At 39.8% G+C, this 14,361-nt stretch overlaps 1 protein-coding gene across 1 annotated transcript in view; it reads right to left on the reverse strand.

Annotated features, from left to right (window-relative positions):
* Positions 1-14,361, reverse strand: part of DST (dystonin) — a gene marked incomplete at its 5' end in the record, with an annotated part of 334,605 nt that overhangs the window by 90,776 nt on the left and 229,468 nt on the right. The window contains 2 exons of the mRNA XM_083349122.1: positions 9,430-10,900; positions 11,863-12,362. Of these exons, the coding sequence (XP_083205248.1) occupies positions 9,430-10,900; positions 11,863-12,362 (1,971 nt within the window). The remainder of the gene's footprint in view (positions 1-9,429; positions 10,901-11,862; positions 12,363-14,361) is intronic.

The raw sequence follows: 14,361 nt of genomic DNA on the forward strand, positions 1-14,361 counted from the left end.
AACCCATACGTAGTGCATTAAGCTCTTGCCTTGTTGAACAAAGTACAATATATTACAGCTAGTCGTTCACTTGCAGCCATTCATTTAGTGATTTTTTTTGAAGTTACAACAGCACTGAAAATAGTGAATTATGACCAGTCCTTGCACTTACGACTGCCATAGCATCCCTATGGTCAAATGATCAAAATTTGAGTGGTTGGCAATCACCATGTATTTTGGATGGTTACAGTATTTCAGTCATGTGATCACCATTTGTGATCTTCCCAGCCAGCTTCCAACAAGGAAAGAAAATGAGAGACTCTATATGATTGTTTGATTCACAACCATGGCATCTCACTTTACTAACTGCCTTGCTTAACAGTGGGATATCTGGTCCCAACTGTGGTCATTAAGTCAAGGACTATCTACTAAAACATTCCCTTTAGAGCAATAAACACCTATCAGTGATAACTGAGAGGCAAAGAGTGACATTCATCTAGTAATTTGGGGACAACTTTGTCATATGACTTGTTCTTTCCACAAGTTCTTACATTAAATTATACTTGAAGTTCCTGTTAAAATCCCAAAGATAAGAACATCCTACTAAAGGAAAATACAACTACAGCTATATTTTAACTCTGTGGAACTAGTTTCATAATTCATTGGATACAGATCTCTATTTCCGTTTCAAAAATCCATATTTCTTAAAGGTAATTCCACAACGTTCCAAGCCAAGTATTTTCCCAGAATGGTTTAGCAATATATAATTAAAACGTGAATACAAGAAGATAACTTCACTGGGAAAGCTTATCAACAAACTTTGACATGAAATAAGGTATCACCAAACTGGATGAAACAACAAGATTTAAAAATGTGAAACTTACAAAATACCTTCTCTTTGTAAGAGAATACTTTTCTTCTTTCTACAACTTGGTCCAATAATCATGACCCTTGTAAAATCCCTGCTATTTCAGAAGCATGTCTTGGCATGAAGATGCAAAGAAACCATTTAAATACATGTAACTTGTCTTTAATCTGCATGGTTTGAAAACCACAACAATTCGAGCATTGCCATTTATAATGTATAGTTCAACCCTATGCTTGCCCCACTCAAAGCCATTCTCACTGGGTTCAATCAAGTTATTGCTAGGGAAATGTATAGAGGATTAGCAGCTGGGGGGAAAAGCCTATATGCCTTGAATGGCACTGAGTGCCTGAAAAGCAGTTTCTACTATCAGAAATAAAAGGAAGGCCAGAGCAGAAGCTGAACATCAACACTTCATGAAAGCATTTCATCTGAAGGGAGGTGGGCCCCATCTGGACAATAAATAGCCAAGCCGAAACAGCTGGACCTAATGGACCCTGTCACAAATTATCCTTAATCAATTTAACAAAATGTTCGTCTGCCAATTTCTGCCTTCTGACATATGTTGACCAAATGATGTTAGGCACCTTCATGGAAAGATTAACCAAACATGTGCATAAACGCTCAGGAGGCAATCGCTGAAACAAAACCCAAATAACGGAAAAGTCAACAGCAATACGACGAAATGTGTTTACGTTTTAATTACCTTATTAGACCTCAGCCCATTATAAATTGTATCCAAGGTTTCTTCTATAGGTATGTCTGCAACCCTGAAGCAGACTTCAGTTCTCACCGGATTTGCTTGGTGACATGAGATATTCTCAAGTTCTAAAGCCTGAGCAGAAATTTGAATTTCATTTGGATCCGTAGGAATCATGGTGTATTCTGTTTGGTGAACATGGGCATGTTTTACTAAATCCATTTCATCGGCAGGTATAGCTGCATCCTCATAATAAATAATCCTATCCTGAGGTGAAATATCCCTTTCAATCATCCTGTCGTGGTTTTCTAGTGGTTCGTTAATTTTAGAGCTGTTCTTCAAGGCCTTTCTGTCTACAATGTCTACAGTGACGTCATACTCTCGATCACTCTCCTGGAGCCATTCTGCATGGGCTAAGATATCCTTTTGTGAAGAAGTCGTCCCTGGGTGAAAAGGGCCATCTCCTCCTTCGGGGTGACCTTCCAGGTTCAACAGAGATTTCCCTCCTCTATGCTTCGTGTGTGAAGTATCCTGCAACTTCACTTGGTTGGGTCCATTGAGAAGGGAATTTCTTGAGGTGTTATGTTCACTGCTAGACACAGGAGAGGGAAATGTGCCAAATCTGCCTATCGACTGAATGTCCTCTATGGAAGGCAGGCTTCTAATCAGAGGTTGTTGTTCTGGCAGCCCAACTTGCTTGTCTTCCCTTTCGGTTTGAGGACTGCACAGACCTGAATCGTCCTCTTCTGAAGTCAGGGAATTTGTGCCGTACTCATCCTGGCTTCTCGCAGCCAAGCCTGCCATTTCAAAAGTCCCAGCAACTGAGGATTCACTTTTATTAGCAGAGTCTGCGAAATTTGGCAGGAGGAGCATCCTCCAGGATCTCCTGTGTTCTTTCTTTTCTGTGTGATACTTTGCTTTGGGCATGCCAGCTGGTCGGATGATGTCACCGTTCAGCTTCAGGGCATCAAAAATCATTTTTTCATCTAGCTTATTCGTTTCCCGTCCTCTGAGTTCAAACACACTGGAGGAAGAGAGACCACCGTTGGAGCAGAAGGTACTGAGGTCCAGTGTTCTATGACTATATGGCAAGGTCCGGTCAGAGAAATGCCTGGAGGAAAGGCTTCCTTTGGAACCTGAGTCGATCTGTTCATTCAGCCGAACTGTGTCGTAGATTGACCTCTGAGGCACATAGCAGTCCTCAATATTTATATCCTCCTCTTCATCACCTTTTCCTACGCAAGGAGGATTTTGGCGTAAACAGTCCGGCCTGCTCAGGGGCTTTCCCATTTCTGCAGTTATTTACAGGACTTTGCCCCAGTGCTCTTATGTCTTACTAGCGATGTCGTGGAATACCCAGATTAAAAAGAGATCAGAATGCCTCTACGGTAAACTTGCCTTCAGCAGAACATTTTAAGTACATACTACACCAAGAACATAACTTATGAGGTGGATAAGGTTATAATCAGTGCATCTATAAAAGAAAAGCAGACGTTTACCTGGTTGTGATTTAAATGCTCCCTTCCTAAAATATAAAGTGCCTGAGCTTAAGAAAAAGGGGAACAGGGAAAAAAACAACTATCTTTGAACACTTTAAAATACCACCTCAAGTATATACATCAAAAAAAACAAAACATCCCCCAACAAAATCTAAGTGGCTCAAAGGGTCAGACCTTCCCTTGGATCGCTCCATTTCATTCCTCAAGTTAAAATGTGTGAGTTAAATCCCCAGACTGAGTCTTCAAATCAAATCATCTTTACAACAGGTCGCATGTTATCTTCAAGAGGTGGCAAACTAACTGTAATCCCTTCAAAAGGCTTGGAAAAACCCATCTCCTTAATCAATAAGCCATGCTGAAGAGGACCTTGAAGGAAAAATAAAACAATCCAGACAAGCTGCCAAAAATGTTACGACCAAGGCACTTGAAAAGTTTTTGAGGAAAAAAAATAATTCAAGAAAAAAAGTCATTCGGGTACATTCAGAGGGAAGAGGAAGAACAATTTTTTACTTTGACTTTACAAATAATCTCCACTCGAAAAGCCGTTTCTTTCTTCTGTCCTGGAAATGCCCGTGCGAAGCGTTCAGAAGTTCCATGTGGAAGGTGCCGTTTCTTCTGAGCAGCCGAACAAACAAACAAACAAAAAAAAAGAGATCAAAAAGCTTCAAACTATAGAAGAAAACTTCTCTCCGATCCCTCGGGTAGCCTTAGGCTTAAAACTGGCTATCTATCCTCTCTTGTAAGGCAGCAGCTCAGCTGGAAGCCGCGGTGTTTCTCCTTCCACAAAAGCAGAGCAGATTCACATTCCCTTGAAATCTAGCAAGACTTCTGATTTCACTGGAGCTGGAGAGACGAGCGTGCGGTCGAGGACGTTTGGATCAGTGTTAGCTGTAGCAAAGAAGGCATAAAAAGGAGATTCCCGGCCATAAACGTACAGCCACGCTGCTGCCCGCCCGGCGTGGCTGGGAAGCTTTCTATCGCTCCCAGGTTTCTTCTGATCTGACAGGCATCGCCCTCCCTAGAGTGAGCTTAAAGAAACAGCCTTTCTGTTCTTCAGGCAACATCTGCTGCTAAACCCATTCACTCCCTGAGCATTATGCTAACAGAGCATTAGTAGGAGTCTGACCTCTCCAGCTTCCACCACCACCACCCCCTTTTACGTTTCCTGCCTCACATGGCTTAGCTTAGCCATGTCTCACTTTTACTGTTTGTCTTGTCTCTTTGCCCTTTGGAGGGGGGGGGAGATACACAGAGGAGCAAGTTTCCTATCAGCACTCAGCACATCAGATCCATCCTCTGTAACCCTGACGGAAAAGGGAGAGGGTAATGGGTTAGAACAGAGTAGGAAACCATGATAATTAGTTCAAAATGTCAGGCGGGGTAACCTGACACTTCTACAAGATGGCCCTGGCTACTAGGAACTGTCTCCAACACTAAAAATCAGTTTAAATTAACAGGCTGGTCTTATTCATAAACAGTTACTGCTGACATCAGCAGATGTCCTGGAGGTAAAAGGACGCAAAGTAATGTTTCCTTCACTCGATATTTGTAATCTACAAGCACACAAGATTAAAAATTCTACATAACAACTTCCTCTGAAAAACTAACAATGTGCCCTTTGTTATAACTCAGCTCAGGCCATTGGAAATGGAATTGATAGTTTTGCACTTATTTTCATTTCCTGGTTCTCAGACTAGCCTGTGAAAATCAAACAAATCCAAGAATGTAAACCATTATTCCTGACTTGAATTAAAACGTAAAACAAAACAAGAGTGACAGCACCGGGCAGAATAACCGTTTAATTTCAGGAAAATAATACATTTCTGAATAGAAATATTCCCCCCAAAATACGTAGGTACAATTGTGAAAGACTATTTTTTCCACCTTACGTACTCCTTACTATCCCCTAATTCAGGTATTTGTCTACCGAACTGTGAAATAAGCTTCCAAACCTGCATTTTTGGAAGCTCCATCTGATCAAGACTATGACATTCCCATGTGTTTCTCCATCTAACAAACTGAGAATATTCCTCAAAATTAAACCCAAGCAATGGGATCTCTGCCAATGTAGAACTCCATATGCTAATCAGAATCCTAAAGACACAAGGATCAAGTACAGATAATCCTCAATTTGCAACAGCTTGTTTAGCAACTGTTCAAAGTTACAACGGCACTGAAAAAAGTGACTTATGACCACTTTTACACTTACAACTGTTGAAGCATCACCATGGTCACATGATCAAAAATTCAAATGCTTGGTAACTGATAAATATAACGGTTGCAGTGTCCCGGGGTCATGTGATCCCCTTGTGCGACCTTTTGACAAGTAAACTCAATGGGAAAGCCGAATTCACTTAACCACCGTGTGACAAACTTAACAACTGCAATGGTTCACTTAACAACTGTGGCAAGAAAGGTTGTAAAATGGAGCAAAATTCACTTAACAAATGTCTCGCTTAGCAACAGAAATTTTGGGCTCAGTTGTGTGGTCGTAAATCGAGGACTACCTGTATCTACATATTCTAACACAGTGCACTTCCACTTCTTTAACCTTCTTATATGCACTCAGTGCAAAATGAAGTGATACTTTGAATAGCCCTAAAATGTAGCTTCTTAAAATGATTCAAAGGGAACAGAATTCCTATCCCTATAGAGCAGACATGTCAAACACAAGGCCCGGGGGCCGGATACGGCCCGCGAAGTGGTTTCATGCGGCCCACGAAGGCATCCTGGAAACAGTGAGGGAACGGCCCCCACTGCCTTGGCCCTGGCCCTCCTTCTGCCAGAGACCCTCAGATCTGTCCCACTCCTGCCCAGGCCCCCATAGGCACCCTTGATGCAAACCCTGTAGAGCTGGCCACGCCCACCCAGTAGGCCATACACACTCTAGCCACGCCCACCCAGTAGGCCATACGCACTCTAGCCACGCCCACCCAGTAGGCCATACCCACCCGGCCCCCTGAGGGCAACTGCAAAGCTGATGCAGCCCTCAATGAAATTGAGTTTGACACCCCTGCTATAGAGGATCAAGTCCAGGATCACAGCATCTGACTTTTCTTTTAAAGTTAATTACTTATACTGCAATAGCCAGTGAGAAGGGAATGGCCATGGGTATTTATAATGACATGCAAACTCTAAGGAGAATCCCTGGATCTTTGTCAGGAAAAATCCATACTAGGATTAACCCGACTAAAATACTGGGAAAGCAACTTTCTTCTTCTGGCTGTACTGCCAAACAGATAGTTGTTCAACTTACAATCATTTGCTTATCGACTGTTTAAAGTTACAACGGCACTGAAAAAAGTGACATGTGTGTTTTCCACTCGCAACCGTTGCCCCATTGCTGTGATCATGGGATCAAAATTCAGATGCTTGGCAACTGGCATGTATTTATGACTGTTGCAGGGTCCCTTCCTGGGTCACGTGATCACACTTTCTGACAAGCAAGGTCAACAGGGAAGCCAGATTCACTTAACAACTTGGTTATTAACAACTGCAGTGATTCACTTAACAACTATGGCAGGAAAAAGTCATAAAATAGGGCACAATTCGCTTAACAACTCTCTTGCTTAGCAACCAAAATTTTGTGTTCCAATTCTGCTCGTTAAGTCGAGGATTACCTGTAATGCACAAGTACTTTTTTACTACTTGTGGCTGAATGTGGGGATGCTGGCTTTACTTCAAGAATCCAAATAAGCCAACCGTGGTTTGGCTCTGAAAGATTTGGATTTTTTAAAAGATCCAGAATGCATTTGTGGGTACCCGAACGTAAGTTTATTATACCTGCCGCATTCTTTTCTAATACCTGGAAAGTATACATTAAACGGTTATGGCATGGATGATAACTTCCATTTATATGAATGGAGGATCCCATCTAGATGGGGAGATTAAAAAGTACAGTTACTTTGGATAACAACAACATTTGTAAGCAAATTAATCCTTTTTTTAAAAAAATGTCATAAAAAATCCTCATTTTAAATGTTTTTCCACTGGTGTGTCGTAAAGTGGGCAACCATGTTAAAGTTGATATGATAATAATATATTGGGTTTAATTTGGAAGAACTGTAGTAAAAGAAACAGAAGGGAAGAATATCTTTTGGATTCAGTCAACAGGCATAACTCATGAGAATTCAAATTAGCCCAAAGCATGTATTCCAGTAGGGAGAAGTTCCCTGAAGATGGGCTGCATCATGAGTCCGTAAACTCAGAAGAGTAAACCTCTGGTCCCAGTGACCGACCCAGATTCGATCTTGCAGAATTAGAATTATCAAGCAACTTCAAGCCCAACTGAGCTTTAAAAGTAAGAAGCATCTTGAACTCAACCCCAAAATAAGCACAACCATATTGGAATGAAATAGTCTAACTGTGCAGCCTTAGATAACAATTATTCTCCAGCAAGGATTCAACAATAATCTCTCAAGTCAACCCAATTCTGTGCTACCATTTGTATGATATGCCATACTAAGGATTGGAAATTCTTATAATAGTGGATTTATTTTAGTAACTATGTTCTTAATTATTTTAGACCCTATTATACTTATTGTTCTCTCTCTCTCTCTTTCACACACACATACATACATAAAACTTCACTTATTTCATTTCTATGTACATTCATATTCACTTCATTTTAAAACTTCTTATCTTATTTGTATTTGGCCTCGGGGCTGTAATAAATACATTTGAATTTAAGCCTTAGGTAAGAATATGGTGGCATCACTTTAAAGCAGCTTAAGCTTCCAGTACCCCTTTAAGGATAGCCCCATGTTAAGCATGTTATATCAGTCTCCTCTGAGTTAATATAGCAGGCAAAAGAAACGTTTTTGCTTGGTTTCTTTTCTCTATGGCTTAAGGCAGGGGCTTAAGGCATGCCTGGCTGAGGAATTCTGGGAGTTGAAGTCCACAAGTCATAAAAGGGCCACGTTTGAAGACCCCTGGCCTAAGGACTCTTCCAGCCTACAGTATTATCCTGGGTAATTCTAATGTCCTGCTTATGAAATTCAAGTTTATGCCTTGAAGTCCAATGCAGGGAAATTTCTTTTTCTTTCACAGTAGGAATCCTTGGACTCACTAGAGACTAAAATTAATTCTGCCAGACGGGTTTTTTGGAAGACAGCCTGGGTTAAAAGATAGAAACCAGAGCTGTTTTTCAGCAGAACTACACAAGCTCTTGGCCTAGTGCCTTTGCCTCGCCTCACCTCCACATTCTTTTGTTTTCCTGACCGATCGGCCCTTTTCCTGATCTTGGGAACCTAACTTAGACAGGTCTTCCTAAGTACATAATCCTTGGCATGAACCCAGGTTGTGACTCTTGGACAACCCCTTGGAACAAATGTTTGGCTTGGCTTCACCTAGGACTTTGCTTGACTGGACCATTACCGTGAAGGAAGACTCTTATTTCATTATGTGCAGTACACAATGAAATATATCTTAAGCATGAAAATTTACGTGTCTGTGCCAGTATTGACAAGAACACAAATTATAGGCTCCCCCTCTTGTTCTCCTTATTGTATTCCTTTTGGAATCGTTTAATATTAAAGCACTAATCAGGGTTGCATCTGCTTCTTCTTTCACCTGGATATGGAAAGAAGGATGCTTTGAGACTGTCAATACTACCCATTATCCATTCAGCTGTTCTTGAGAGAAAGTATCTAAGCAGGACAAAATAACAACAACAAAAAGCGAAAATAATATATCATTTCTTAAAGATTCTCAAGGTCTACTGCAACCTTTAAAGCAGCTTCTTTTTTGGGGGGGGGGGTTTGTGAGAACCATATTTGGCCTTCACACAACACTGTATAGGCTTATTCCCCAAAAAAGAGCAAGACTACGTAAGAGATGTAGATCGACGCAAAGACTAAATCTGATTCCATTTTATTTACATCCATACACAGTCACAATGTTGTTATAATTCACTCAGGATTATACTGGCAGTGCTATCATCCAACAACACTATCAGAAGGCACCTCCACCAGCACTGTGAAACAACTCTGCAGCATATAAAAACCAGTGAGAGCTGCATCAAAGAGTGGGAAACAACAGTGCAAGTATATTGTGCAGAAAACCTAACATTTCAAAACGTTTTAAAACATGCAAAAGCTTGCACATGTGTAAAATGATTTTTTTAAAAAAAAAAACAAGGCTAAAACTGTAGATACCCCAAAATCTTTAATGCACACCAAGGCCTGAACTCATCAATCATTGATTTTTAACTCCCTGTAAACCGCCCTGAGTCCTCAGGGAAAGGGCGGTATATAAATGCAATAAAATAAAATAAATAAATAAATAAATATGTTGGAGGACAGATAATGAGTTAACCGTGGTAACAAATTTGCAGCGTATAGTATTTTGACAACTCTGTTCCAAAGCTATAGGGAGAATTATCTTACCTGAAATACTTTCAGTTGTTGATTAATAACCTCTGTTTCCATTCCAACAGGGCCTTGGGATTCTTCGTGTTCTTCAGCTTCCTCAAGCAGTTTGGCAAATCCCTTTAGTTTGCTGTAAAATTCTTCAACGCGATTAATAGTCCCTTCGATCTGCTCTTCCCTGGCTTTTGCTCTGTCCAGTAATTTGTTGCACTGCTTATTCAGAGCCTCTAAGTCCCTTTTTATACCTGCGAGATCAGGAGATGCCTCTGCGTCACTTGCTAACATCACTTTACATGTCTTGTTTGCGTTTTCATTGTTGCTTATCAATTCCTGCAATTTTTTAAGGAAAACTTTGATGTCCTTTTGTTGGGACTGCAGAGTCACAAGATCCCTGGCCACAGGAGCCATGCTATCCAGCTCATCATCACACTCTGCAAATTGAGAAAACATCTCTCGAATGGCATTTTGGAAATGGCCAATTCCCTGGAGCTTAGCCTCCAGGAAGGAACATTCATCCTCAACCTGCTGGCTGACCGCGTTGAATTCTTCTTCTAATGATTCTGATTGCAACAAGAGGTCAGAGACATTTGCTGAATCAGAAGCATCCACTACCAGATCTTGGGCAAGTTTTTTTGTCACATCTACTTGTGGCTTTAATGTCTGAAGGGCTTTCTGCTGAGTCTGCATAATAGTTAAGTGTTTATTACTATACGTCTGAGGTTTAAGAGCATTGTGTATGTCTAACTGTTCCCTAGTATTCTTCAACTGCTCCTTAATGTCCTGAGATGATTCTTGAAACTCTTTTAATCTCCGAGACATCTTTTCAAGAGTATCCCTTTTAATATGTAACTCTTCTGTGACCATATCCATCTTCTGCATCAATAGTTTCTTTTCCTCTTCAACAACATCCTTATCAGTTTGACAGGCACTAAGGAAACTTTCTGCTGCATTATTTAAGAGCTCAACAATCCCTTGGTGTTTATCCAAATCCTTCTGCCAAATCTTTACCTGAGCAATGGAATTCTCTATCTCAACAGGATCGATACCTATTTTAAGATCTGATAAGTTATTTTGGCACTTGGTTATCCAAGGTTGCAGGACCTCTACGTGTTCTTTGTATCGGAGAGCCTTTTCCAAACAATCATTCAACTTATCTTGCCTTTCATTCACTTGCTTATGCAGCTCATCCCAGTTAGCTTTGAGCATGTTGAGCTGGGAGTGCAATTCTGTTTTTTCGGTCCCTTGTGTCTTTTGAAGCAGATTTTCGCCTTCTGAAATTATTTTTTCATATGAACCAATTTGGTCAGACAGTGCTGCCTTAAATTCTTTCTGATCCTCAATTAACGACCGCAAGCTTTCTAGCTTGGTGGAAATGGGAGGACACTGATTTTGTGTTTGCTTCTTTGTGTCCAGCCATGCTTGAAAGTCTTTAGACATCTGTTGGAATTGATGAGAACTTGCATATGTCAACTGAAGTTGTTCAATGAGACTGCCTGAAAAAGATTTTTTAAAAAAAATACTATTTTAAAATACTGGAAACCACGTCAAAGTTAGAATATGATGGGTTTTATTTCAGTCAAAAAGAATTGTTATTTCTAATAAATGTACGCCATAGCTATAGAACAATTGGATTTAGCTAGTCAAAATGTATGAATAATATAAGATTATTTTAAGATGTAAAATAAAGTCAGAAGTAGCAAAACAATCCTATATTGAGATATTCCTGTGAGTGTGAGAAAAAAAAATCATGTCCCAGATTAGTATTATCATTGGTTTCAGAGATGCTTCCAACTATAGCGTAATAGAAATAACATGTATTACTTATGCAATTAACTGTCTCCTTTAGTCTATAATAAACATGCAATACATTTTACTACAAAATGGTAATTACATAAGCTTTCTTCAAAGCCCTGCCAGAGAAAATGCAAACCTCACTGCCAATGTGTTAAAAGAGTTTTATGCTCTGTTAAAATGCACCCTGTTTAAATCTGAAATTTAGTACTGCTTCCCATGATATAATTCCTCCATATTCTAAAGCTCCCAGTGAATCTGTGTGACATTCCATTATGCTTTAAATATAGCTACACAGGAGAAATAGATGCGTTGAGATTTCTTCACTGTTTCTTAGGTGAAGGAACAAGGAGAGTGGTATTTCAATGGTGTTGAAATCATCTGTTCGTGTGTATAAATCTTCTATCAATGGTATCTCGTTCAGTATAAAATACAGAGAGATCCAAGATACTGGTCAAATCTAGAAAAACAGACCTATCACCACCCATCCATACAACTCAGGCCCCAGGCAATATCTCTTTTATTTCAAACGTGTTCTATCTATCTGGGAGAATAATTGCAATCCTGAATTTAGTGTAAAGCTAATTTTCATTTCAAGAAACGCTACGTTTTCCCACTATTTAGGATTTTATTTTATTTTTTTTTAAACTGCTTTGCCACTTACCTGCTTTTTGTGCCATCTCCTTAAAAGGCTTTAAGACACCTTCTAATTGCCTAACAAGTTCAGCTCTCAAGTAATCTTCTGCCACCAACACAGACAATTCCTCGCACACAAGCCGAGCAGCGTTTAGGTGTAACATTTCTTGGTCTATTTCGCCTTTTATTTCCTGAGCTGTTTCCAGTTGCTGCTTCACAGAATCGGGGTCTGCACTTATAGCCAGGTTCTGGCTGAGTTTATTTTCCAGTGTGCTAAGTTTCTCGGAAAGGCTTTTCAGACGGTTCTGGTACTCTGTGCTTTTGACGAGGACTTGTTCAATTCGACGACAGCGGTCGCTCAGCTGTCCTGTTAAACCATCCCATTTCTGTGCCACTGCCGTCAGCTGCTGCTTCACCCTTTCATGAATAGGAGGGTGTTCGCCAGGCCTCTGCAGGATTCCCTGACCTGCTTCAGACAGGTGTTCGTACTGGGGTTTCCGGGTATCAAACTCTTTGAGCAGAATCTGAGGAGGCAGGGCGTGTTAGAAGTTAATTCTGGACCAGTACAAGGAAGAATCATCGTCACCCTACTTTGTTACTTGAGTTTTACAAGCACCATTTCTCATATAAACGGAAGCTGTGCTGCCAAAGCCACATTGCACACGTAGATTCATTATTTAGACCTGTCTCAGAAAGGCTGTTCCTATTTAACAGTTTATCTCCTCTCTCTATAAAACAGCAAAAATCCAACTGGCCGCATATGATCTTCTATTATGTTAATAAATGGGCTCAATGATAATAAATGCTGATTTCAGTTCTCGTATAGTTACCTGTGATTAAGTCATAATCAACATATACAAATATTTGCTGGAGGTGCGAGAAAGAGATTGGAACATGTAAACATATGTGGTGGGATTGTTTTAGCACACAAAAGACATGGGATATGATGTTTAGGGAAATTAGAGAACTTTTGAAGGTAAATTTAGATATGCCACCGAGGATTGCATTACTGTTACTGGTGGAAAAACAAGACATAAATGAAGCAAAAAAGGAATTGATTGTAAATTTGATAACGGCAGCTAGAGTAGTGATGGTTAAATATTGGAGACGGAATTGGGTTATGCAAAGAAATGAGTGGTAGAATGAAATATGGAATATGGCAATAAATGATAAATTAACAACAGAAATTAAATTTTAAAAAGGCATGATTAAAGTAAATAATTATAATGAAATATGGGATGATTTTATAAAAACAGTCTTGGTGGAAGGTAAAGGGAATAAACCTGCTCAAGAATATATGCTGTTTTGGAGTGGATAAGGGCACAATTGAAATACATTGTATATTGTTAGTTGTTATATGACTTAGGAATTCTGGGAGTTGAAGTCCATGAGTAATAAAAAATGGTCTCCAGGGGTGTGGGTGCACTGTAGTATTTCTACTTTTTTATATACTGTTTTTTATTTAGATTTATGTGTGTTATGTTTGTATTATTTGTATTTGAATAAAATAAAATAAAAATAAAGTCATAACACTATTTAACAGGCCAACTATCTCTAACTTTAATTCCATACTCCATGTGCTTTAGTCTATTTTGGCTAATGCCATTATACGTGTGTGTGTGTGTGTGTGTGTGTGAGTGTGTGTGTGTGTGTGAGAGAGAGAGAGAGAGAGAGAGAGAGAGAGAGAGAGAGAGAGAGAGAGAGAGAGAGAGAGAGAGAGAGAGAGAGAGAGATGAATTTCAGTACATCTATGGAGATAGACTGAAAATATTTAATACTGCCAATAGAAGAGAATATATGTAGTTCAGGGTTGAACTGTGGACTCCTTGGTGCAGGATCTCTGAGCTTGGTTGCTTGGTTGCAGATATTTCATTATTCAACTAGGTCAGGGGTAGGCAACCTCAGCTCTTTTATGACTCATGGACTTCAACTCCCAGAATTCCTGAGTCACCTGACTTAGGAATTCTGGGAGTTGAAGTCCACGAGTCATAAAAGAGCCGAGGTTGCCTACCCCTGAACTAGGTAATATCATCCATGCTAGTGAAGGTGGGGTTTGCTTCAAGTTTATATACAGTAGCTTGCCTTGCAGGATTGGGAGGGTAATGATTTTCTCCTTGGCAGTTCCTTAATTAGAACATTGTTTTCTGTATGATTATATGGTGTTAATGCCTGTTTAATTGACTGCTGGAGATAATGTATTCTGGGTTTTTTTGTTTCTTTTTCTTTTTTTTACTATTATAACAATATATCTGTATTTTATTACATACTTTGAATGGTATGTAAATGCAGTTTATTTCTCTGTGTCTACTAATGCCTGATTTGTCTGAATGCCCTAGCTTTTTTGGATTTAGCTTGATCTAGGATGCTCACAGTATCCCAACTGAAACTATGGTTGGGTTTGCCCATGTGCAGTAAGATTAAAGAATTTTCATGACTTCTGACTGCTAGTTGGTGTTTATGGATGCACTCTGCTAGTCTTCTGCCTATCTGTCCTATATGGTGGCTATTACAGTATTTATATTG

This window comes from Vipera ursinii (genome assembly GCF_947247035.1).
Source record: "Vipera ursinii genome assembly, chromosome: 1".
Taxonomy (NCBI): Eukaryota; Metazoa; Chordata; class Lepidosauria; order Squamata; family Viperidae; genus Vipera; species Vipera ursinii.